At 37.8% G+C, this 27,773-nt stretch overlaps 1 protein-coding gene across 1 annotated transcript; it reads right to left on the bottom strand.

The window, feature by feature from the left end:
- pelp1 (proline, glutamate and leucine rich protein 1) lies at positions 1–27,300 on the bottom strand. The gene is made up of 17 exons (XM_051898572.1): positions 27,091–27,300; positions 26,808–26,872; positions 24,606–24,711; positions 24,350–24,499; positions 22,362–22,433; positions 22,222–22,281; positions 21,959–22,115; positions 21,740–21,872; positions 21,527–21,614; positions 21,315–21,403; positions 20,348–20,461; positions 19,917–20,061; positions 19,179–19,332; positions 19,037–19,092; positions 18,714–18,938; positions 8,013–9,818; positions 1–527 (listed from the first exon to the last, which is right to left on the bottom strand). The coding sequence occupies exons 1-17, from the start codon at positions 27,229–27,231 to the stop codon at positions 450–452; spliced, it is 3,639 nt and encodes a 1,212-aa protein (XP_051754532.1). The 5' UTR covers positions 27,232–27,300; the 3' UTR covers positions 1–449.
- Between the last annotated feature and the right edge of the window lie 473 nt (positions 27,301–27,773).

The following is a 27,773-nucleotide window of genomic DNA, read 5'->3' as shown; positions in this document are numbered from 1 at the left end:
TTTCATAACATTCACTTTATTGCATGATCTTTTTCAACACAATGCCAAGTATGTTACATATACAAATGATATTACAAAAAAAAAGGCTACAAAACAACCATACCGTCCAAATGATAAAAGCACTTTTGAATACTTGTGACTACAGTATCATCATACTTGTATTAAGCTGCCAGAAAAAGAAAAATACCAACCATGACCACCTAAAAGTCTATTCTCAGCTCATGAATTGTTTTTGCAGTGTTTAAAAATTTACAAATGGTAATGGATTTTTTGAACCTGAAAACCAAAAACTCTTTCAAAGAAATCAATTTGGAGCTTTGAGTGCAACTACAGCAGAGGTTGAGGGGACACTATCTGTCATATGGGACTATGAGGATCTTTCAGGATCTGAGTATTCATTGCAATGCTCCTCTGATGTGAGAATAGAGTGAATGAGAAGCGTGGTCATGTTAGGACTGTGATTGAGAGGCACTACGATCGTCGTCATCTGGCGGGCAGTCAACAAAGTCTGCCAGCATATCGTCCATCTGGAAAAGAGTTTGAGAAAGAGGAGAGTGTGAGCTAGAGTGAAAGTTAAAGTGCTGGAGAGAAAATCTCAGAAAAAGCAACAATTATTGTCTGCAATGTTTACATGCCATTACCAGAATAAACAGTACAAGTCTAGTAGTTAACAAGTAAACTACACACAAAAGATATTACTGCAAGACATACAAGGCACTCATTTGTTTTGTCTTCTGCAATTGTTTAGACAACAAATCCAAACAGAAGATAGAAGCATACTCTACGCTAGTGTTGTCACGATACCAAAGTTGTGACTTCGATATGATACCTGACTAAAATATCTCAATTCCAATACTGAATCAATACCACAGCAAAAAACTAAAACAACCATAAAACTAATTGACTGGAGAATGTATATAAAAAGTTTTAGAAAAGTTGAAATTTTTATTCACAGTCGCTAAGGGGCGCCAAAACGTTTGAAGTGGGCGGGGCCACTTTTACTTAAATGGCTATAACTCGCGAACGAAATGAGATATTTTGACCAAACTCGGAACACCTGTCTATGGGCTCAATTTTTGGTCACAGTAAAAAAAAAAAATCATGGCAACTGGCCATTAGGTGTCGCTATAACACGAAAAAACATGAAAACAGCTATAACTACACAACCGTTAGTACGATTGACTTCACAATTGGCATGCAGTGTCTTGGACCACGGAGCCATGATTGCCTATAAGGACACTGGCGTATCTCAAAAAACATAGCCACCATTGGCCAATGAATTTTGAGCACCTATTAGACAAGGATAACGGAGGCCGATCGGAAAGAAACTCAGTGGGCATGTTCGACTCAAGGCCATTGAGGTCTGTGAGAATTTTTAAAGAAATCGGCCACTAGGTGGCGCTAACGAGTTTTGTGCCTCTGTAATAACATGGACACACAGACAAAATATTCATATTATTTGTTAGATCTCTTTATACTGAACAACTTTGCCTCAAGAACCACTGCTGTCAATCAAATCGTTCATTAATTATTCGCAATTATGTAAAATACCTACTTCTGCGAACTAGTCCTAGATTTTTCTCCTAATTGGAACCAAACCAGTGCAGGACAATTCTCTGGACTCTCCAAATCAAAATTTATCAAAAAAAAAAAAAAAAAAATAATTGAACTTTACCCTTTGGTTAGCAATAACGGTCATTTGGAAAAGGGGCATGGCCAAGTGTTCACAAAAAGCCTATAACTCCTAAAAGAAAACTCAGAACCTCACGAAAATAGGTGAGCACATGCAGCATATGACTATAAAGAAGCAGGCCAACTTTTATTTAGATCGGACCATAGGTGGCGCTATAACTGCTAAAAAGCTTTAAAAAAAAACATTTCCTATGGTAAAGTGCCTGTATTGAATGTAAATGGTATTTTTCCTTTTATAATTTAAAGGTGCTCTTAGCGATCCTGGGCGGAGTAACTTCCTGTTGACATTCGAAGTGTTGTCAAACAAAACAGAGGCTAGCTAGACCCTCCTTCTTTCTCCTCCTCCCCCTCCCCTCCGTGCTTCCTGAAACAGTCATGAACACGCATTTAAAATCATTCTTGTCGGTTATTGGCTGGAGCGTGTTTATTATGTTTTGTGGTCCAGGCTGCACCAGTTTGTTTTTATTGCCGTATTTGGAGCTTGTGGCGACTATAGTCAGTGTGTTCAGGGGACAGGCAGCTAGCGGATAGTGAGGAGATGTTTGCTGTATGTGACAAAAAATGTTTTGGCCTAAAAACGCGTGACATCGCTTAGAGCACCTTTAAGTGGTTACATGCTTGCTAAATAAAACGTACAATTTTTTTGCTTAAGTGCTTAAAGGCCTTAAAGTGCTTGAACCCCAATAATTGCTGCTCACAGCTATATCTTTCTCTCATCTTTGTTATTAAAAATAAGCAAAGATGCAAATTACTGAGATGCAAAATGGCAAATACAATATCGTATAAAATAAGATACAAATTAAATAAACAGTGCTTAAATTTTTCAGATAGGCTACAGCAGGTTTAACAGTAGCATTCAAGTAAGAAATTAAATAAATGAACTACTACAAGAGCTGCAGATGAGGCGTTATTTTAACAACGGTTGCAGAAACCGTGAACAGTGAAGCAAAAACGCTTCAGAAAACAATGCAGCAAATCTAGTTATTATATATGACTCTGACCATTCAAACCAGGTTTGTGAAAAGGCCCGTTTTTCTACAGGGTTCCTGCACATTTAAAAAATCCATACTTTTCAAGACTCAAATTTCCAAACCTTTCTGTAGACTTTTCAGACCATATTTAACATAAATGGTTCTTACAGCATTATTTTCAGCATTATATTTGGTATATACTACAGCCATCTCTAAATATTTTACTTTGGGTTTTTTTTTTTTCCCACTGGTTTCCTTGAAGTGATAACGTGCTTAAAAGTTGAGATGAAACTTTAATCGCTTTAAAACCTGTGGTATATTCACCTCTGAGACATTGGTTTGATATTGCAGTCATGGTTTGATGTTGCATGATCACCAGACAGTAAAGTACAGTCTGATTCTTTATTTTATATTTTAGAAAACTGAATAGTCTGGAAACACAAATATTTTTCTGTAAATTGCTCAAATCAAATTCCATACTTTCCCAAACTGAGTGGGAACCCTGGATCCACATTTAGCATCAGGCATATTAATCAGCATGTTAAGAGTATTTCATAATAAACAATGTTATAATTGGGAAAATTATTTGTAGTTGCCAAAGAAAAGACAATTAAAACTTTGAAATTACTACTACTTTGTTTTCTGCTCAGCTATGTAGGGAGATGTATCATGGTCATATTCCAGGATGACAAAACCAAGATTCATCAGGCTCAAATTGTGAAAGAATGGTTGGGATGGTCTGGACTCAGAGGTGCCGATTCATGTGTGAAAATGATTCTTCATGCTCCCTCCCAACCATTCTTTCACAATTTGAGCCTGATGAATCTTGGCTTTGTCATCCTACAATATGGCCATGATACATCTTAATACATGGTTGTTTAAGAAATGAAAAGCTACACATTCCATCAATTAGGGGTAAAAGAACTGTTGCCAAACATATAACATGCTAGAAACAATCACTGCAATAATGATCTAGTCATACTCTTAAGTATTTGCCTATTTAAATCCAAACTTTTTTTTTTTTTGGCCAGGCAGTATATAATATAATAATATAATATAATACCAAAAAAGTATTGGCCGGACCTCCTCTGGGAAGGAAATATATAGAGACTGGACCTCTTTTTAATTTAAATGAACACCCCTGCTCTAAACTGTCGACAACTTTAATCTGTGATATGCTGTGCAGATATATTTTATGCACTGCAGGGAGTGGAAGCAGAGCTCTGTACACGCACGTCCTGAATTCTGCTGCCACACATCGACGCAAATTAAGAAATATGGATCTTAATAGAATACTGTCATGTTAAAGTACCGGTACTAATAAAATGTGGAATCGTACAATTTTTAATAGCAGGATATAACGTCCAACGATACTCTACGCAAGTATGCACATATTAATGTGCATCCTTGGCCAATGCATTGCAAGTGCACAGTGCTGTTGTGCATACTCTGTGTGTTCATGCATAAACCTCAATACTCAAGGATATACAGTTGCTAGGAAATGTTGCCATTTAACAGTTATTGAGGTAACTGTCTTTTGCAGCAATGCTGAGAATGCAACATTAGAGTTTCGCTGTACTAAAAAGTACTGCCGTAATCAATACGCAAAACCATTCAAAAGTCTCAAGTCAGATTTTATGTTTTTGAAAGAAGTCTCTTTTACGCTCACCAAGGACGTATTTGTTTGATCAAAATAAAATCTAATTAATTCCTGTGATAGCAAAGTTGAATCTTCAGTGTTACATGATCCTTCAGAAGTCATTCTATTTGGTGCTCAAGAAACATTTCTTATCAATGTTGAAAACAGTTGAAACTGACCCCAAACTTTTGAACGGTAGTGTGCAAAATGGTATTTTTTTTGAATAAATATATATATATATATATATATATATATATATATATACACACACACACACACACACACACACACACGGGTCATATAATTAGAATATCATCAAAAAGTTGATTTCACTAATTCCATTCAAAAAGTGAAACTTGTATATTATATTCATTCATTACACACAGACTGATATATTTCAAATGTTTATTTCTTTTAATTTTGATGATTATAACTGACAACTAAGGAAAATTCCAAATTCATTATCTCAGAAAATTAGAATATTGTGAAAAGGTTCAATATTGAAGACACCTGCTGCCACACTCTAATCAGCTAATTAACTCAAAACACCTGCAAAGGCCTTTAAATGGTCTCTCAGTCTAGTTCTGTAGGCTACACAATCATGGGGAAGACTGCTGACTTGACAGTTGTCCAAAAGACGACCATTGACACCTTGCACAAGGAGGGCAAGACACAAAAGGTCATTGCAAAAGAGGCTGGCTGTTCACAGAGCTCTGTGTCCAAGCACATTAATAGAGAGGCGAAGGGAAGGAGAAAATGTGGTAGAAAAAAAAAAAAAAGTGTACAAGCAATAGGGATAACCGCACCCTGGAGAGGATTGTGAAACAAATCCCATTCAAAAATGTGGGGGAGATTCACAAAGAGTGGACTGCAGCTGGAGTCAGTGCTTCAAGAACCACTACGCACAGACGTATGCAAGACATGGGTTTCAGCTGTCGCATTCCTTGTGTCAAGCCACTCTTGAACAACAGACAGCGTCAGAAGCGTCTCGCCTGGGCTAAAGACAAAAAGTTATGGTCCAAAGTTATGTTCTCTGATGAAAGTAAATTTCGCATTTCCTTTGGAAATCAGGGTCCCAGAGTCTGGAGGAAGAGAGGAGAGGCACACAATCCACGCTGCTTGAGGTCCAGTGTAAAGTTTCCACAGTCAGTGATGGTTTGGGGTGCCATGTCATCTGCTGGTGTTGGTCCACTGTGTTTTCTGAGGTCCAAGGTCAACGCAGCCGTATACCAGGAAGTTTTAGAGCACTTCATGCTTCCTGCTGCTGACCAACTTTATGGAGATGCAGATTTCATTTTCCAACAGGACTTGGCACCTGCACACGGTCCTTAAACCAGGTACTGGTAGCTTTGGCACAATGGTATCCCTGTTCTTAATTGGCCAGCAAACTCGCATGACCTTAACCCCATAGAAAATCCATGGGGTATTGTGAAGAGGAAGATGTGATATGCCAGACCCAACAATGCAGAAGAGCTGAAGGCCACTATCAGAGCAACCTGGGCTCTTATAACACCTGAGCAGTGCCACAGACTGATCAACTCCATGCCACGCCGCATTGCTGCAGTAATTCAGGCAAAAAAAGGAGCCCCAACTAAGTATTGAGTGCTGTACATGCTCATACTTTTCATGTTCATACTTTTCAGTTGGCCAAGATTTCTAAAAATCCTTTCTTTGTATTGGTCTTAAGTAATATTCTAATTTTCTGAGATACTGAATTTGGGATTTTCCTTAGTTGTCAGTTATAATCATCAAAATTAAAAGAAATAAACATTTGAAATATATCAGTCTGTGTGTAATGAATGAATATAATATACAAGTTTCACTTTCTGAATGGAATTAGTGAAATAAATCAACTTTTTGATGATATTCTAATTATATGACCAGCACCTGTATATATACACACATACATATACACACACACATATACACATACATTCATACACACACACACACACACACACACACACACACACACACACACACAGGGTACGGAAAGTATTCAGACCCTCTTAAATTTCACTCTTTGTTATATAGCAGCCATTTGCTAAAATCATTTAAGTTCATTTTTTTCCCCCCATTAATGTACACACAGCACCCCATATTGACAGAAAAACACAGAATTGTTGACATTTTTGCAGATTTATTAAAAAAAGAAAAACTGAAATATCACATGGTCCTAAGTATTCAGACCCTTTGCTGTGACACTCATATTTAACTCAGGTGCTGTCCATTTCTTCTGATCATCCTTGAGATGGTTCTACACCTTCACTTGAGTCCAGCTGTGTTTGATTATACTGATTGGACTTGATTAGGAAAGCCACACACCTGTCTATATAAGACCTTACAGCTCACAGTGCATGTCAGAGCAAATGAGAATCATGAGGTCAAAGGAACTGCCTGAAGAGCTCAGAGACAGAATTGTGGCAAGGCACAGATCTGGCCAAGGTTACAAAAAAATGTCTGCTGCACTTAAGGTTCCTAAGAGCACAGTGGCCTCCATAATCCTTAAATGGAAGACGTTTGGGACAACCAGAACCCTTCCTAGGGCTGGCCGTCCGGCCAAACTGAGCTATCGGGGGAGAAGAGCCTTGGTGAGAGAGGTAAAGAAGAACCCAAAGATCACTGTGGCTGAGCTCCAGAGATGCAGTCGGGAGATGGGAGAAAGTTGTAGAAAGTCAACCATCACTGCAGCCCTCCACCATTCAGGGCTTTATGGCAGAGTGGCCCGACGGAAGCCTCTCCTCAGTGCAAGACACATGAAAGCCCGCATGGAGGACTCCAAGATGGTGAGAAATAAGATTCTCTGGTCTGATGAGACCAAGATAGAACTTTTTGGCCTTAATTCTAAGCGGTATGTGTGGGGAAAACCAGGCACTGCTCATCACCTGTCCAATACAGTCCCAACAGTGAAGCATGGTGGTGGCAGCATCATGCTGTGGGGGTGTTTTTCAGCTGCAGGGACAGGACGACTGGTTGCAATCGAGGGAAAGATGAATGCGGCCAAGTACAGGGATATGCTGGACGAAAACCTTCTCCAGAGTGCTCAGGACCTCAGACTGGGCCAAAGGTTTACCTTCCAACAAGACAATGACCCTAAGCACACAGCTAAAATAACGAAGGAGTGGCTTCACAACAACTCCGTGACTGTTCTTGAATGGCCCAGCCAGAGCCCTGACTTAAACCCAATTGAGCATCTCTGGAGAGACCTAAAAATGGCTGTCCACCAACGTTTACCATCCAACCTGACAGAACTGGAGAGGATCTGCAAGGAGGAATGGCAGAGGATCCCCAAATCCAGGTGTGAAAAACTTGTTGCATCTTTCCCAAAAAGACTCATGGCTGTATTAGATCAAAGGGTGCTTCTACTAAATACTGAGCAAAGGGTCTGAATACTTAGGACCATGTGATATTTCAGTTTTTCTTTTTTAATAAATCTGCAAAAATGTCAACAATTCTGTTTTTTCTGTCAATATGGGGTGCTGTGTGTACATTAATGAGGAAAAAAAATGAACTTAAATGATTTTAGCAAATGGCTGCAATATAACAAAGAGTGAAAAATTTAAGGGGGTCTGAATACTTTCCGTACCCACTGTGTATATATATATATATATGTGTGTGTGTGTGTGTGTGTGTGTGTGTGTGTATGTGTGTGTATATATATATATATATATATATATAATGTATGAGGAAGAAATCTGGACCAAGGTTACCCTTTTCTTTTCAACGCCTTGTTCAGAAGACTCTCCTTCCTCACGATCCTCCATTTTCCTCTTTGTTCCTCTTGCATCTGCATCATCTCCCTGTTCACTGCTCTCTTTCTGTTCCTCAACGGTCTCATCTACACTCTGTAACACCTCTTGCTCGGTCGTGGATGATGCGCTCTGATTAGTTTTGTCTTCAGGCTGTAACTCCATTTCTTGCTCTCGAACTTCGCCCTCTACAGTCAATTCCTGACCCTGTTGTGATGGCCCAGCTTCTTCTTCGGGATCTTCTGGCCTGGCCAGTTCCTGCTCACATGTTCTTACTTCAGGTTCAACCGCCTCCACTGTGGTGTCCTCTTCATGGCCCTCTGCATCTTCACCGATTACAAGAGTCTCTATTTGTTGCTTGCCAACCACAGCTTCGTTTCTCTCAACCGCTCCAATGTTCTCAATTTCCTCCAAGGTCCCCTTCTCCTTGATCCTGTCATCTGCATAGACACTCCTCACACCCTCCATCTCCTCAATCCCTGCTTCTACTTCTCGTTCTCTCTCCATGCAGAACATTTCCATCCCTTGCTGCTCCTCCGCCGCCGCAAACATGACTTCTGCCTCCTCGCCCATCATCCCTCTGTCGTCGTCTCCCTCCAATTGCTGGATCTCCTCACTCTCCTCTTCATCCTCATCTTCACCCTCACCCTCGTCATCATCATATTCCTCAAATTCCTCTCCCTCACCATACTCGTCATCCATGAATTCGCTGCCTTCCTCTTCCTCTTCTTCGTCCTCCAGCCCTTCCTCCTCTTCTTCCTCCTCTCCTAATTCTTCATCATCCTCCAGCTCCTCTTCCTCCTCCTCTTCCTCATCTGAGCTGTTGATGTTGATGACGTGCTGGTCCACGTCATTGCCTGGAGGCTGCTGTTGGATCTGACGGCTGGTCTGAGCAATCTGGTTCTGAAGCTGCATCTGTAAAGACAAGCCCAGCGTTGGTGGCTGCCCACCTGGAGAATTTTGCATCAACATCTGCTGAAGTTGTGGACCACCCGTCAGTGAATCCACAAGACCGGCAGGTGATGCTGAGAGTGAAGCTGTAGTTGAGTTTAGAGAAGGCACCAGAGACACAAGCTGGGCTGTCTGGCTTGGTCCAGGGAAAGAATTAATGTTATTAGCATTAGCTGGCAGAATCTGATGGGGAATGGAGGTGGGCAGCTCGTTAGGTAGCGAGGTGTCAACCGATCCAACCTCACCCACTACTGGGATGGAGGGCTGCAGGCCACCTACTGCAGATACCGCTGGCTGGGACAGCGATTGTGCATTTGCCGCTCCATCTTGCATCTCCATCATCATACCTGCTGGCATAATGACAACACTATCATCTGAATCACTCTCCAAAGAGATCTCCACATCTTCTGGCTCCTCTTTGTCATAGCGGACAAAAACTTGTCGTTGGCCTTCGGGGGCTCCGAGGCCCGCTAGTTCACCCGGTTGGGCCGGAGAGAGCAGCAGGTCGCCTGGGGTGGCTGTAGCGCATGCTGGAGTTGGAAGAACCGGAGGAGCCAAAGGTAGATGGTTCTCCAGAGAGCCAAGGAGGGTAGCAGGGCCTAAGCCCATGGGATGCCTGGCAGGGAAAGAAGGCCCTGTTGTGGCTCCACCAAGGAGGGTAGGGATAGTCAATGAGGGGTTTTGGCCAGAGGCAAGGACAGGGGCAGATGCGGTTGATTTGAGAGTTAAAGGGGTGAGAGGGAAAGAGATTGAGGGTGTGCGAGGATGAATAAGGGTGTTGCATATGGTCAGAGCCTCAGCACAAAATGACGATACCTGTAGAAATACACAGAGAAAAAAAACAAACAAAAAAAAAAAAAACAGGAAATGTCAGTGGTCACATTTTCCAAAGTCAGTACAAATTTGACTATGTCAACACATAATGAATGAGACAATATCACCGTTGTTCAAAGAGTAACAGTAACTGAGAAAGGAATAGTCCACCTAAAAACAAAAATTCTCTCATTTACTCACACTCATGCCATGTCATGATGTCTCTGAAGAATGCTGGGGTCCAAAACATTGGACCCCATTAACTTTAGTACAGACAAAAAAAAATAAAAAAAAAAACAAAACAAAAAAATACACAATTTTCAAAATACTTTCTTTTGTGTCATGCAGGAGAAAGTAAATCAAACAAGATTTGGACAACAGGAGGGTGAATAAATGAAGACAGAACTTCCCTTTTTTTGGCTGAACTATACTTTTTTTTTTTTTAAACAGAGCACATGTTAGACAGATGGAGAAATATGATAACTGTGTGATGAACCACAGACAGAGGCAGGTCTATGGCAGGGCCACACTCTGCAGTTTCTATTCTAGTGTTAAAATAGGCTAAATTTATCCTTGGAAACAATAAAAGAACCAGTTTGCCAGGCGTAATGTTTCTTTTTTAACATCTCACTACTTTTCTGTACACCTCTGTAAACATGAAACACTGTCTCCAGTTACAGTCTCTTGCGTCATTAGAAACTAATAGCCACTACACCACCCAGAATGAGCATTCACAGTGAAAGCAAACAGACACATAAGAGGACAAATATACTTTGTCAAAATGAATGTCAGTGTACGTCAGTCACTGTATACTTTAAGACTTTTTTTAAAATCTGTTTGCGTGTTCAGACAGGTACGGTTAATATGCCATTAAATTGTTTAAACTGGAAAGTACACAAAGGGCTGGATTTTACAACACTGATTTTACAAATCATGGTTTTAAGACCTACAGTATCTGTCAAAAGTTTGAAAGCATTTATAATGTTTTTGAAAAATTTCTTATGCTCACCAAGGCTGCATGTATTTAATCAAAAATACAGTAAAAACAGTAATATTGTGAAATATTACAGTTTAAAATAATTGTTTTCTATTTTAATACATTTAAAAATGCAATTTTTTCCCAGTGTTGGCATTTTCAGCATCATTACTCCAGTCTTCAGTGTCACATGATCCCTCAGAAATCATTCTAATATGATTCAAACTTTTCTGCTGCATAACATGTTTGTGGTAACAATGATACCATTCAAACATTTGTGGTAAGATTAAAAAAAGAGAAATACTTATTCATCAAGGATGCATTCAATTAATCAAAAGGTGACAGTGAAGACATTTATAATGTTACAAAAGATTTCCATTTAATAAATAAATTTAATAAATGCTAATAAATGCTGTTCATTGTACTTTCTATTAAAAACAAAAAAATCATGAAAAAGTATTACCACTTCCACAAAAATGTTAATTGCATTACGTATCATGAACTAACAATGAACGGCATTGTCTAGATTTAGATTCAGATCTAGATTAATAAATCCTTTAAAATGTCTACATATACTAATTCAACATTTAACATTAAGTTGTATAAATTAACATTAAAAGGTATTATGAACAAATATTAATGAACAATAGGATATTTATAAATAACCTATATTAGGAAATGCTGTAAAATGTTTTTCATTTTTAGTTCATGACTCTTAACACATTAAATGTTAAACTTTACTGTAAAGTGCTCCTGAAATACCTTGTGTCAATGATTTCAACAGCCTCTTATTACAACATGCATTTACTCAACTCCTTTTTCAGCGCTTCTGCTTTCAATAGCACAATGCATTTAGAGTCACAACAATGATGTGAAACTAGCTGGGACATACTGTAAATCAACAAAAAAGTGAGACCACTAGAGTGAGACTCCCTCTGGTGGATAACATTTAGATGACAAAGAATAATCAGGGTTCAACCTTGTGTAGCATTTTCTCGTGTACAAGCAAAATATGGGACATCTGTTGTAAACTTCTAATGGATGATTAGCAGGCCACTGTTTGTTTGTTTGTTTGTTTGTTGTTGGTGTGTGTGTGTGTGTGTGTGTGTGTGTGTGTGTGTGTGTGTGTGTGTTTTAACTATACATGTGAGGACCAAATGTCCTCACTTATATTGTGAAATTCTTTGGGGTTGGGTTAGGTGATAGAAAATATCATGATATAAAATCAATGGAAGTCTGTGCAATGTCCTCACTAAGATAGCAAAACAAACCTGTATGTGTGTGTAAAAGCACTTCTTCAGTAAACTTTTGCTACATAAGCTGCAAAATTGTAACAGACCTTTATCACACTTCCTATTTCCGGTAAGTGAAGCAGTGTATCGCTATTTCCGGTCCCATCGCAATGCAATCAAAACTAATGGCTGAATCCTCTGAATCCTGTGTAGAAGACCTACGCATTTCCAAACTGAGGATGTTTACATCTCCTATCTTCAACCTGCTGAAATGTTCCTATAATTATATTTCCCTTAAATGTGCATTCTGAATAATAAATAAATGTATTTCCCAACTAACCTGCCGCAGTCCAGTGCTCATCTTTGACAGTGTTTTTCTCTTACTGATCGTATTTAATACCTGTTGAATTTACATTTTTAGATGAATTTGACTGATGAGCTCCCTTACGAAAATTAACCATGGTTTTATTATTATTAAAAAAAAAAAAAAAAAAAAAAAAAAAAAAAGTAGTAACCATGTTTTTTTTTTTCCAATTCATGGGTTGATTATCACTTGTATTACCACAGTTTTACTACAAATACTATGGTTGATTTGTGATTACCATGGTTTAACTATAACCTTTTTTTTTTTTTTTTTAACTTGTAGTGAAACCATGGTTAATTTTCATAAGAGCAGTATTTAAAAAAAATTAATGCGCCTTAACTGGCTTAAAGAAATGTAATGATGTGTTAAGTAATCTTAATCAGAAATGCGTTGACAGCGCGACTGCTTTGAATATTATAAATTGACAAATGTTGTGAATTGCATACAGCGAAATGATTTTCAATAAAAGATGCAGAATAATGATTAAAATTTTTAATTCAAATGAATAAATGTTCATTCTGATCTCATTCATCAAGTCTCTAAATTCTGTACACAGCAATCATCAGAATATCTCTTCTCCTGTCTCTGAAAATGTCTGGATTTTGAAATTATCCTGCAGATTGCTTATTAAGAGGCGTTTATTCAACTAGGTGTTAATATCACACTGCTTCGATGAGCACTTCCGGTAATCAATTCCGCTGTGATAAAGGTCTATTGTATTCCCAAAATGTATTAAGGAACAATTAAATATTTACAAATGTATTTTTAAAATACACACACACATATATACATATATATGCATAAATTATTTTATATACACACACACTTTATTTTTATTATATATATATATATATATATATTCGTGCTATAAATATACAAGTTTATAAAAAATAAGTTTAAAAATTTTTAGATTTCAAAATATGATTCAATTACATTGTTCAAAATGTCTTGGACTCTTCTGGTTGTCAGACTGAACATGTTCATTAGTTAATGTGAGTAATAATTAGTAGTAATTCTACTGAAACACCTGAATGAACCTGATGGGAACTGACTACATGCACCATGAAAAAGTGGCTTGGACAAGTGAATTCTGAGAAAAGCTCTAGCAATATTTGTTTGTAGATGCCACTTGGTTTGATATTTTGTATCTTTTTAGATGTGACTTAAAGTGCATATTGCAGGTAAAATTTTTTTTTTGTATTTTAATTTATCATTGTCATGGCAAATTGTGTTTGCGGAGGTTGCACAAATTCCAGCCTGTCAGGACATCGAGTCCACAGGTTTACTAACAAGAAAAAGGACGGTGCTATCTTCCGTGCCTGGGTGCGCTTTGTGCAGGTGAAGAGACGGGACTTCACTTCTGCATCTGCTACGAAAAACGCATTCACTTTAGCCCGGAGGATTATCATCTCGGTGATATGATGGCGTTCAACATTGTAGTACTACTGTAAATTATGATATTAAATGAATAAACTTACACACGCAATGCTTCACCGTTTTTACATGAATCAATTTCAACACTGATGAATACAAATTATGTATAGAAATGCATACAGTCTCACACTCACACAAAAGTTTTGAATTATTTGCTGGTAATGTAAATACTCCAATTTGATTCATGCCATGTATGTACATTCAAGTTCACTCAACTACATATTCACGACATCATATGCATCCTCACACTATTAGTGAATGGGCACAGAACAAACAACACAGAATTAATGAATAAAGGATAACATGAAACACATTCAATAACACTATACTGTCTGTGGATTGTGCACCGTAAGTCTTGTTTTTTTTTTTTTCTTTCTTCATTTGCTAACTACCAAATCAGTCGTGATGAGAAACCGCTGTATCACGTAACGTTAGTGTGGACGGATATTAACCAAAGTCCCTTTAGTGTTATTCTATAGTCTTTGATATTAACGAGTGTGACATGCCTGATCAAAGCTTATTAGTTTCTGTTATTAGTAATCAATACTCCTAGATGACAAATACTAGTTTTCCAACTGCCTGATACATGATAATAATCTGTACCATATTGTGATCTGAGCACAGCGTTACATATCGTTAGCTAATGTATTATCTACAAGCTAACACTGGTCTCCTGCCCTGTTCTCCACTGGTTCTCCTCACACCACAGCTCAATCTGTCTCTTTTGACCGTTATTGTGTCTAATCCTGGCCTGTCTCTGCATAGCAGGCTAATTATGGCTGTGGTCTGTTATACGCGTATGAATAAACATTTCCAATTTCCTCAGTGTCCAAACTGTCATTGCGATCCATTGTTTTCCTATTGTTTATATTGACCGTACTCCCTCCTGTTACGCCACTTCCGATTTGGCATTTTTCAGATGCGGAAGTAAAATTCTCACAAAAAACGACTCCAGAAGCCCAGAGTGTGTATGTGAAGTTTTAGCTCAAAATACCCCACAAATAATTTTTTTAGCATGTTAAAATTGCCACGCTTTGGAGTTGACCAAAAACGTGCCGTTTCAGTGTGTGCCCTTTAAATATAAATGAGCTGCTACGCTGGCCTAAGAGGGCGGAGCTTCAAGAGCTCGTTCTCCGGTGTCAGGATTCAGTTAGGACGCACTATAGAGAATGAGCAGTTATGTCACGATGTTTTCACTCCGCGTTGCATTTCGGGAAGGCGCCGCCATATTAGCAGGATACGCTATCCGTTGCTATGGTAACTTCTTCAGCGAGCCCGAATGAAACGACACACTACAGCCTGTAAAACTACGAAATAAATATCGGTAAATAATGGTAAGATTAATTTAATGAATACATTTTGCGCAGTTTTATGGGAATACATGGAGGAGAAAGTGAAAGGAAAGGGGCTCTATCGGGAGAGACTAAATAACACCGCCAAAGCAGCGTCATTTCGAGAAAATGCTTGACTTTAAAAGCATCGACCCGTGCGACCTGCGAAAGACCCAGAAGCACCAACACCTGTCACATACCCTGACATCGTCAATTACCTGGTTTATATGGAATCAGTGCCTACACAATGCAAGAATTCAGACCCTTTAAATCATTAGAAGCATATGAACAATTCTGCTGCGGCTGAATTACAAACCCACAAACCCGTAAAATGCGAGAGCTCAGTCATACTTGCTAAGGAAGGTTGCACTCCACTTTTATTACAGTTCTGATGCTTATTATTGTAAAAATAATAATATTTTCGCCTACTGAGTCATAGACTGGTTAGATGAGCCCAGAATATGAACGAAACACATTTAATTACACGTGTTTTCCTCCCATCAAGAAAAAGACAGTGCCATTAAAACACCAAACTTAGTAAACACTAGTGTTGTCACGGTACCAAAATTCCAGTAGTCGGTACCAATACAATAAAAATTTTACGGTTCTCGGTACTGCAGCAAAATCTGTTGGAACTATTTTACTATTTTATATAGCCTATTTTAAAAACATTAAATATGGTAATCATACATATAAATATTTGGAGCTTGTGTGTATGTTTGTGTGTGTGTGTGTATATATACACCTCAATTAAATAAATTTTGAAATATATATATAAAAAAAAAAAAACAACAGACGCTGTAACAGACGCGCGTTTATTTTAGCTATTCCTTCAATGAAATGACACACTACAGCCTGTAAAACTATGAAATAAATATCGGTAAATAATGGTAACCTAAATAATAAAGTTAAATATTTAAAAAAAAAAAAAAAAAAAAACATTCGTTTTTTATTTCTACACAAAGATGCGTCATATAGCCTACTGCTCTGCTCTTTGAGAGGGATGTGGGAGCAGGAAAGCAGCAAGAAAGAGACCATTTCGCTTTAATAATATCTTCATGTTATCTCCTGATGTTACAAAGAAATGACACTTGTTGTAAAATGTCTGAAGAGCGAGTTTTATCTTCACACATTCAGGCTATATTTGATTTAGCGCTGCCAGGGAAAGCGAAAGTAAAAATCACCAGCGTGTGTGAAAAGCGCTATACAAATAAACTTGACGCGCCTTATAAAGTCTAATAACAAGCACAAGCTGTGTTAAATAGAAATTGACGTGCAAGCAAAAAGGTTCCTGGCCTACGGTGTTTTTTCTACTTTACCACAGTAAAGAATGCGAATAGCCTATAATAGGCCTAAAAGCGAACGAAAGGAAGAAATGTTTATAATCCCCTGCGTGAGTGAAGATTTGGGAAAAGAAACAGATATTCCATGTTCAGTGGAATAACTAATGGAATATTGTTAAATTCTCTGCTTATCGGGTGACCAGATCGTGATTCGCAAAACAGAATACAAAGCTTTTATTTATGGACTCACCTACCTCTCTCATTCGGCATGAACCAAAATGTTTCCATGGCTGCGATGTCACATTTATTTGCTAACCTATTACTTCTTTTGTAAACAAAGCTTTGTGCTTCACTCGTGTCATATTCAAGTAAATACTGGCACAGCTCTATCAGTGGGTACCGAATACACCCGGATTCTCGGTACTACAGAAATGCTGGTATCGTCACATTTTCAAAAATTTCAGTACCGACTTGGTACCGAAGTACCGGTACTTTTGACAACACTAGTAAACACTATAATAAAGCATAATATACAGAAAAATTGTGGTAATTGTGCCGAATTTGATCTTTTAATATCACTTAGTAGGCTACATTAAGAAACGTTTCTCAACAGTTTATGCGAGGAAAACGCTCGTGAATTTAAACATGTTGCGTTCACATTATGGGCTCAACTGCTTTACTTTATTAGTATGATGTTTACTGAGTTTGGTCTGTTAATATCACTGTCTTTCTTAGTACATTAAGCCATATTAAGCATTTTCTTATAACGGCTTTCTATGGGAGGAAAAGGCTTAACGTGTTATTAAACGCGTTGAGATCATTCAGGACTCTGATTTTTTTTTTGTAGGTCTACATGCTTTATTAGTATGATGTATAGTGAGTTTGGTCTGTTAATATCACTGTCTTAGTACATTAAGCCACGTTACGCGTTTTAGAATGTCCCTTGGCAACGATTGTCGGTGTTGTTATTTAGTCTCTCCCGATAGAGCCCCTCGTGGGCGGGGCCTGTGGCTAATGTGACGTCACACTGCCAGGGATCTGGAAACGGCTTGTTCTGAGACACTGCTTATGATTTATGGGGATTAAAAAAAAAAGGAGAGGTTGGATTATCATCATTATAGAGTGGTTGTGTACACACACTACCAACACACATTTATAGCCAAACACCATGCAAAGGTGAATTTTGCATAATAGGTCCCCTTTAAAGGGGTCGTATAATGCTACTATTACAAGATGTAAAATAAGTCCCTGATGTCCCCAGAGTGTGTATGTGAAGTTTTAGCTCAAAATACCCTACAGATAGTTTTTTATAACATGTTAAATTTGTCACTTTTTGAGGGTGAGCAAAAACGCTCCGTTTTTGTGTGTGTCCCTTTAAATGCAAATGAGCTGCTGCTCTCAAAGAGGGTGGAGTTTCAGGAGCTTGTGTTAGCAGCTCCGATTAATGTTACTTCATGCAGACTCACTGTTCAGCCTTTTACGTTCAAACCAAAGTCGGACAATGATGGCGAGACTCAAGAAGTGACATGTAGAATGCAACAGGACGTTTCTGAATGTTTAGTTGATGAATTTATGTAGCTGATGTGGAGTTAACTATCTTAAAATCATTGGTTAGCATATTTTGTAATGATAATCTATAAATCGCTTGTGTGGGAACTGTTGTAAGAGCCAGAGAATATATGCTGCATGAAGACAGAACAGGTACAGTTCAGTTTAATTACGGTTATAACTTGTCATGTTGCTTTTATGACATGCTATTGCATTTGTGTTATGTACTGTATTGCAATAACATGGCCTCACCCCTTTGTTGCATGTTCTCGGGGGGTGGATTTATGTAAAATTTTAGGGTTAGTGATGTCACCAACCCAGGAAGAAGCTCATTGTAGTCCCTACCAGCCGTTTGTTGTAGTCCTTAAACAGAATTCTTTAAAAGAAAATATCTCTCTTTGCTTTGAACTTTGAGCATCATACTTTGCAGATGTTATTTATGCTCTAACATCAACATCACACACTAACTAAAGTTAAAAAAAGTGAAATCATAATCAACCACCCCTTTAAGGCCTCTGTATATGGTCTACACTAGATAATAAAACCTTTGATAAATCTGCCCTTAAAGACGCACACAATGCTTCCATCGCTTACCAGGAAGACAATCTGTGATTGTGTATAAGATTTAGCATGTTATGCTCTGATAAATTAGATTCAATGGACAGGGTTTTCTGTAGACTGCAAGATTACTACTTTCAACCCCAAGTTCTGACCAAGGATGTTCACTGACCATGATGTTGCGATCTCGCCGGCCGTGGCTGAAGATGGAAACAGCGCAGGAGAGGGAAGGAGGCCAACGGGGAGAGGGCACCAGCACAAGTGCCAGTAAGAGGCGGTAGAGCTCTCTGCGAGGAGTAGGGCTTCCATACTGTCCACTGACAGCACCGACTTCCAGCACACAGTGGGCCTGCTGCTGCAGACGCACACACAGAGGCACCACCAGGTCTTGGATCCTCTAACAAGGAAGGGTGTATTTAGAACAACAACATAAAACAAACTTTTCCATACTTGTATGTAACATTAAAAGACATCAATACCCAAACATGAACAAACCTTATGCAGATCTTCCTTTAACAAAGTTCCACTGGTCAAAATTATCTGTCTTAATGCTGTAAAGGAAGCATTCTACATTAGCAAATGTGGTTTATTTCAGCCAATAAAACTTGAAATTCACTGATCGTTACTGAGTGCTCACCCCGTAGAGCAGCAACGCATGTGTCTTGATTGGCTAGCACATCTCCTTTCCTCTGTAGTGGCACTCCATCTACTATTCCCTTAGTCCGACGAGGACCTGACTTGCCAGCAGAACCAATCAGGTCAGTCATTGATGACTGTTGTCCAGAACGAAGCTAGACAGCAAAAGACAGAACCGTTTGAGAAAGAAACAGAACTATTTCAAGCAGGGCTACAATTTAATGTATTAATTTCTAAAACTGACTGACAATACAATGCACAAAAGATGGCCATTGGACACATTTGGGGGTGATGTTTTTATATTATTACAATTTGAAGTCCCCCTGTGGTGAAAATCAAGTTTTTAATGTTGTTCATATGTCTATGTGGTGTTTTTAACATGCTTTAAGACAAACCATGTGCAAATTCATAAATCAGCACCATTGCTGAGTATTTTCTCCTTAAAACTGCAGTAAACCAAAGACAGTCTCAAACCCGCGGTTTGAAATCGCTGGTGTTTCTAATGTCACAAACTACCTTGTAACCAATCACGTCAACGAATCATGTGATTCCAATGATATTGTTTCTCTTTGCCATTATTGCTATAGTTGTGGTGTTGACTCTGCTCTTTTTTAACATTTTGAATGATTTTTAGAACTATATCTTTATTGTTTTCATTATAGTTATAGTGTGTGAACGGGCCTTAATTGTAACTAATTACTTTCTGTATGATGTTTGACACGAACACCCTTAAACTTACCTTGACTGCTTCTGATCCTGGCGTGATGTCACCCATCAGATGAGTGAACAGTAACTCTGTGTGGGATGGGCTTCCCTGAAGCAGAGAAACGCCTCCTACTCTTACCCACAGTTCTATGATACGGTACACGGCCACTCGCACTGCACTATGGGCAAAATATAACATCATATCAGATAAAAGTCTGAACACTTAAAATAACAGTAAGCAAGCATACTGTTTGCTTCAATAACACATTGACATAGTAAATGATGTCTTCAACGAAATGTGACCGCAAGTGTTCACAGGGGAAACAATTAAGATACATTAGTAACATGTACAAATAGTACTGTGTCATCTAAAAACCTATTATCAGATTACCCAAGATGAATGTTAATACAAGGTGTACATTTTTATTTTCATATTTTTGGTCATCAATGGCGTTTCCATAGTACCTGTAAGCTCTTTGCTGGCCCAGACTAGCCTCAGGCAGAGGCGTCCATGCAGACAGAGACTGTGAGAAAAGCCTTGTGAGCACACTGCTATACTGGACCAGTCCGCCACCCACACTGTACCAAAAAACATCACAAATGACTACTTCAGCTACTTCTGGACACAAATCATTTAACCAAAAACCACTGACATACAATTCATTAATCAAAAACCAAGCAATTACACAATTCATGTAATATAATATTAGTAACACTTTACAATAAGGTTCATTAGTTAACATTAGCCAACTACATTAGATAACATGAACTAATAATGAACTGCACTTCTACAGCAATTATTCTTTGTTAATGTTATTTTCAACATTTACTAATACATTATTAAAATCAAGAGTTGTATTTGTTAACATTAGTTCATGCACTGTGAACTAACATGAACAATGAACAACTATTTTTATTAACTAACGTTAACAAAGATTAAAAAAATACAGTAACAAATGTATTGCTCATAGTTAGTTCATGTTAGTTAATACATTAATGTTAACAAATGTATTTTCATGTATTGTAAAGTGTTACCTTAATGTTAAATATTCAATTGGTTTGTTGAAACTCCTTCATTTAACAGCAAGTTTCAGTAAATGTTATAAATTTATGTTTATTTAAACAAAAACCGACATTTAAATATGATATGCATTTAGACATGTCTCATAGTTTAAAAAAAAAAAAAAAAAAAAAATTATATATATATATATATATGGCCTTATATATTTGTGTAAAGAGCCAGACGCTGGGGTGTAGGTGTTTTTTGGGGACATCCTCATTTGCAAAAATGGTATAAAAATAGTTTTTGCTTTTTGTTTTGTTTTCTTTTAGGGTTATGTTATAATATTTATAACTAGCTGTATATAAAAACAATAGAAGTCAATGGAATGTCCCAATTTAGATAGCTGAGTAAATGTGTGTGTGTGCTTACGCTTTGATGAGAGCAGAGAGAAGCTCTAGCGTGTCATTGTGTATAGAGGGTAAAACCAACAGCTTCAGACAGCCCTCTCCTGTTGGACTCTGGAACAAACCCCTTCTGTTAGTGTCCACATCCATGTTAAGCAAGTATAATGAATCATATCATGAACAGCGACTCCAATATCATTTAGATGCATGAAAACATAGAGCGAGTTAAAGCCTTACAATGCTCTTCGTGTTGACTGCCAGAGCTCGACACACTAAATTGAGAACATTCTGAACAGGCAGACGGACTGAAGATGCAGGATCAGCGCTACAAGAGGAAAGTACATATCAATAATATGGCCCAGATCATTATTAAAAACACACTAAACTCAAAAGACTTTAAAAATCAGCATTTCAAATAAAACGAATTATGCCACACAACATTAGCACTACCTAAGTGTGTGTTTAATAGCCAGACAAATGGCCTTGTAACGATGATGGAGCTGAAGGATCAGAAGTGGGTCTACATCATCCAGGGAAGGGAAAGGGAGTTCCACACCTGGACCCTCATACTGCACCGTCCCTTCTGAAACAGTGAGCACAGAACTTAACACATTTTTTTTTTCTCTCAATACAACAAAAACTTTCCGATTACAGCAACACACCACATACCTGCTTCTGTGCCCTGGTATAACTGTCCCAGTATGCTATTGGCTGATGCTAGAAGGCAATGCAGCTGATTGGTCCACCCCTCAGCCCTATGCCCACCTCCCCCTCGTTCCAACACCCCACCCAGACAGGGCAACCGGCCATAACACTCACAAGCCACCTATCAATAAAGAAAAGTCAAAATTATAATGCAGAAGGTTTGATTCAACTACCCACAATTATCCTTTAATTTCCAGAGTAACACAGAACAACTGAATGTAACCAACCTCTTGTACTTTAGGATTATCAGAGTCCATCTTAGAGAGGAAATACGCTCCAAGCTTTTCCTGTAAGAGGACAAAGGCAAGCATGTTCAGATAAAAAGTAACTCCATCAAAAAATAGATATTATCAATGGATATACTGACCCTCAGAGATCCACAGGCCCGCGGGTAGTAGATCATGCACGCCATCATTCCTTTCATAGCAGCTAGGTGGCACTATGACAAAAAGTTTGCTTTGTTTGATGCTTTTTGTGGCACAACAAATGCAATACTCACTTCATCAAACCACATATACACTACCATTCAAAAGTTGGTGGTTGGTAAGATTTTTTAAATGTTTTTGATATAAGTCTGTCATGCTTATTAAGGATGCATTTATTTGAAACAGAAAAATAACAGTAAAAACAGTAATACTGTGAAATACTGCAATTTTAAAAACTGTTTTCTATAATATATTTTATTTAAAATGTAATTTATTCTATGATGGCAAAGCTGAATTTTTAGCAGCCATTACTCCAGTCTTCAGTGTCACATGATCCTTCAGAAATCATTCTAATATGCTGATTTGCTGCTCAAGAAACATTTGTTATCAATGTTGAAAACAGTTGTGCTGCTTAATATTTTTGTGGAAACTGACACATTGAGGCATTTTTTCTTTGATGAATATAAAGTTATTGAATAGAAAGCATTTGAAAGAGAAATGTTTCGCAACATCATGTCTTCACTGTCACATTTGATCAATTTAATCTGTCCTTTTTAATAAAAGTGCTAATTTCTTTAAAAAAAAAAAAAAAATTCATGCTGACCCCAAACTTTTGAATAGTAGTGCACATAAGAGTACAATTTCCACCGAGTAAACCAGCCCAGAATGAACTAGGAAATACTAAATGACAATGCTACAAGATAAATTCAGTTTGATTCAAGACTACATTTTAAAGACCCCCTGTGGTGAAAATCAAGTTTTAAGTGTTGTTTATGTCTATGTAGTGTTTTTAATATGCATTAAGGCAAACCATGCACACATTCATCAGTCAACGCTACTTCGGAATACTATTTTCTCCTTAAATCTGCAGTGTATTGTTATTTTTATTATACATTTTATTTATAGGCGCCTTACATGACACTCAAGGACACCGTACAATTAAAAATCAACAATACCAAAGACAGTCTCCAAAAACGCGGTTTGAAACCGCTCCTAATTCCTACCGTCACAAATATGTAACCAATCCCATCAACGTGTGGGTCTTTTCCATTCATTATTTCTAGGGATGCTGATTTTTAGAAGGCATCTGTCTGACTCTGAGATTGTGAACGGGAACATGGTTGTGTAACATTAGCAACACATTATTAGCCGTTTGATAATGTAGTCAAGTCACAGGTTAATCATGTTACCGTTATCTGTCAACTTTTATTCAAATTCTGAATGGATTACATATTGCCTAAAAAGTGTGCAAAGACCTTTTCACTAAAAAAGCTGTCACTCATCTCAGTTTGCAATCTTGTACACAATGTTCTATTATAATCAATAAAGAATGTCTACACTGCACAATGAATCTCTTACTTACATTGTGTCTACACTTTCTTAATGAGGATTCGCGAGCGTGCAGAACTCACCGCTGAACTAAAACTTAGTGATGGGGAGTCGACTCCAAAAGACATACATACATGATTTATTTTTTCCCCTGATACAAAGCCTTAAAATATCCTTAATAAAACTTTTAGCGTGACTGTCTAAATTACGTTTAACAAATCTGTTTTGTTATATATTTTTACAGTATCAAATGAGGGTTCTTAGCACCATGAATAATATAATTCACTCTTCCTCGTATTCTTCTGAACCAGTTTATGGTTCAAACATATATGGCTGAATAAAACCAGTATTTCCACTTGCTATTGTGTAGCGTTTACTACAGTTGACTGACTGAATCGGGTAGTATATCTGCGCATATACTAAATGAAGCAAAGGTTTAGTAGAGTTACATACAAGCTATTTTAAGGCATGAAGAAATTGTTTTCACAGGAAAAACGCTTAAACGTCATTGTGATTATCAAAGATGTGTTTTAAGGGATAACTGCAGGGGGACTTTAAGTGATTTTAATCTAAATGTGACAAGGATATGCATGCATTTTACCTCTGATTTGAGGCTGAGCAGTGAGGTCAGAATGCCCAGGATGGAGTTGAGTCCCACCTCCCTGGCCATCTCTGGCAGCTGGGATGAGTACTGCAACAAGTCCTGCAGCACACTCACAGCAAGCTGCACGGTAGGGAGAGGGGCCTGCGACTGTATGTTTGAGAAGAACAGTAGATAAATTACTAAATCATACAGAACTAAATAAAATCAGGAAAGACCTATTAAGTTAACCTATTAAGATGAAGACATCTCTCACCTGAATGACCTGCTGCAGTGTTCGCAGCCATGAAAGGCAATGCTGCTGGAACACTTCACTTGAACTGTCCTTCACCAGCACAGAGAGGAGACAGAGACCCTCAAACCTGAAATACATATAATCACCAAGCCATATTAAAGTCAAGATGAAGCGGAATTAGCAACAGATTTTTTCTTCCATATTGTGATGTACTTCAGAGAGAAACAGATTATTGAAAAAGAAAGAAATGTAGGGTAGGGACAGGTTCTATCCATCAGTTGTTAATTGAATGGAGACAGATTGAATACAAGCTTGCAGTCTATTGTAAGAAAAGGCAGGATTTAAACAGACTTATTAAGAGGTCTTCGACCCTGCTTCTGGAGACCCACTGTCCTGAAAAATTTATTTCCAACCTGCTTGTCTGTGATTTTCAAGTGATCCTGAAGAGCTTAATTAGCTAGTTCAGATGTGTTAGATTAAGGTTGGAGCTAAACTCTAAATAACAGTGGGTCCCCAGGAGCATGGTTAAAAACCTCTGGACTAAATGATTGGAGAAGTCTAGCATATATCACCACAGAAAAGTCATTCAGTTATAATGTTCTGAATCTGATTAAAAATGGCGAAGTTAAAATATCTTTAAAAATAAACCATATGCATGGATGAATCATCCACAATGAGATCATTAAAAAGCATTTAGCAAATAGATGTCAACTTTAATGTTATTGCAGAATGACAGTGGTTTCTAAATAAATGCAGTCTGGGATCACATTCGGAGCCTCTGAATTTTACCATCACATTTATTCATTTAGCAAGCGATTTTATCCAAAATGAATACAACATGCAACACATCATTCTAAGGAGTCAGTAACATCAGTATTAAAACATAAAAGTATTTCAAAGTTTAGACTGAATTGATCAGAAAAGGATAGACTAGAACTGAGATAAAAGTAGGAAAAAGGGAATAATTGAAGATGTGTCATGCACATTAGGTCTCGTGTACTGTTGGGGGTCAGTTTGACCCATTTTGTTTTTTGAGTTGAATGAAATGGCGGTTAGCCTGTTTTTTTCCTTGACATTTTTTGACTCATTTAAAAGGTTAGTTCACCCAAAAATGAAAATTCTGTCATTTATTACTCACTCTCATGTCGTTCCACACCCGTAAGACCTTCGTTCATCTTCGGAACACAAATAGGTTAACTTCGAAGTGCTACGAATCATTTGTTTTGAATCAGTGGTTCCCATGATTTCAGTAAACTTCAATAGTTCACGTGACTCCGGCAGTTTGATACACGCTCCGAACCACTGATTCGAAGCAAATGATTCATTAAGCTTCAAAGCTTCATGAAGCAGTGTTTTGAAATCGCCCATCACTAGATATTGTTGAATAAAGTCGCTATTTTTTATTTTGGCGCACAAAAAGTATTCTAGTCGCTTTATGATATTAAGGTTGAACCACTGTACTCACATGAACTGTTTTAAATATGTTTTTAGTAGCTTTCTGGGCATTGAAAAAGGGAGTGTTATTGCTGGCAATGCAGGCCTCACTGAGCCATCGGATTTTATCAAAAATATCTTAATTTGTGTTCTGAAGATGAACGAAGGTCTTACAGGTATAGAACGACATGAGGGTGAGTAATTAATGACAGCATTTTCATTTTTGGGTGAACTAACCCTTTAATTTCATGAACATGCATGCAAAGTTTCTACATGCAGATGTGTTTTGATATATACACACATAATTACTATTACATTTGTTATGTTCGTGGGTCAATTTCGCATATTTTAATGTTCTAAGGCAACTGTATAGACCCAAAATAATAACATTTTTTTGGGTTATATTTTATGTTGTTTTTTTAACTAGGAACTTTAAACTGAGCTTTTCCCCACTTATTTGTGTGTGTGTGTTTTAGTCTTAAACAGTGGTTAAAAACATTTTTATAAATCATAAGTACAGAAATGTATTGTTTGTAATGTGTGAAAAGTATTGATATTAAAAGTTAAATATTTGTACCTGGTTGTGTTTTTTTTTCTTTTTTCTCCATAGTGTGATTTTTGGGGAATTGTATTGAATCCAATTAGGGTCAATTTGACCCGGACCAGCAAGGCTGTACCCAGAAATCGAACAGAGCACGAGGGTAAACGTTAAAACTGCAAGGGACTGTTCGGGCAGGGCTGGGAAGATCTTGAGTGCAAAATGACATAAGTTTTATTCTGACAACTCACCTGGTCTTACTTGACCCGAGCCGTGCATTACTGATGCCCACCAGACCACCCACAGCTCCCGTGCTCTGAAAACGATTCAAAAACAGTGCCATTAATATAAACAGACAGATGAAAAAGTCCTCATTGTGTTTTCAAATGAAACAAAAAGATATAGGATAAGACTACATATGAATTTACAAACACTAAACTAACGCTTCCATTTAAATCAAAGAAGCGCGCGTACTACGTTGCGTCGCGCGTTAGCAGCGTAGACAAGACCGGCAGGAGAAACCTATAATCCTACCTGAGTCCCGACCACGCCATGCTCACGGTAGTTTGCTAGAAGAGCGGGTAGATATTCAGGTCTATCCTCCTTTAGGACAGACACTAGTCCTTCTGTTAAACGCGTTATGTTGGGGCCATGCAGCCAAGCCGCTGAAGCCATCTTAGCGACCCTGTATGACGAGAAAACCCTGCGACGAGTGTATAGTTCAGTTGACGTCAACACGTCGCGACAGCGTCTAGTATGGAGTACATACAGACGTTAACTGGTATATGCAGATATGTGTAGAACATCACAAAACATACTTTTGCTAATGTAATCTGCCTTTACTCGCTGAGAATTACAAATGGCAGACCATGAAGTTATCAGCAAAATGCTGTACAAAATAAACAGCAGGTACTTTCGATTATTATCTTTTAAAATAACATTTTACAATTTAATTAAAATGGCATTGCTTATACAGTATATTACAATTCATGTCAATTTTTTTTTTATCTTCATTCATAATCAGCCTTAAGTATGGACACATTTGACTGAATTTATGTTTTTATGATCTTAAAAACATTGTGATCGTAATGTTGATTACTTGGAATTGAATTTATAGACAAATAAAAATAGCAAATCTTTTACAAATCCAAAACTTTAAAATAATTGAAACTGATGGGCTGGATTGGAACTTTTTCAATTAACAATCCACATTTTTG

Source organism: Ctenopharyngodon idella, chromosome 7, assembly GCF_019924925.1.
Source record: "Ctenopharyngodon idella isolate HZGC_01 chromosome 7, HZGC01, whole genome shotgun sequence".
Taxonomy (NCBI): domain Eukaryota; kingdom Metazoa; phylum Chordata; class Actinopteri; order Cypriniformes; family Xenocyprididae; genus Ctenopharyngodon; species Ctenopharyngodon idella.
The sequence above is the reverse complement of the archived record's forward strand: the minus strand, read 5'-3'. Positions and strand labels throughout refer to the sequence as shown.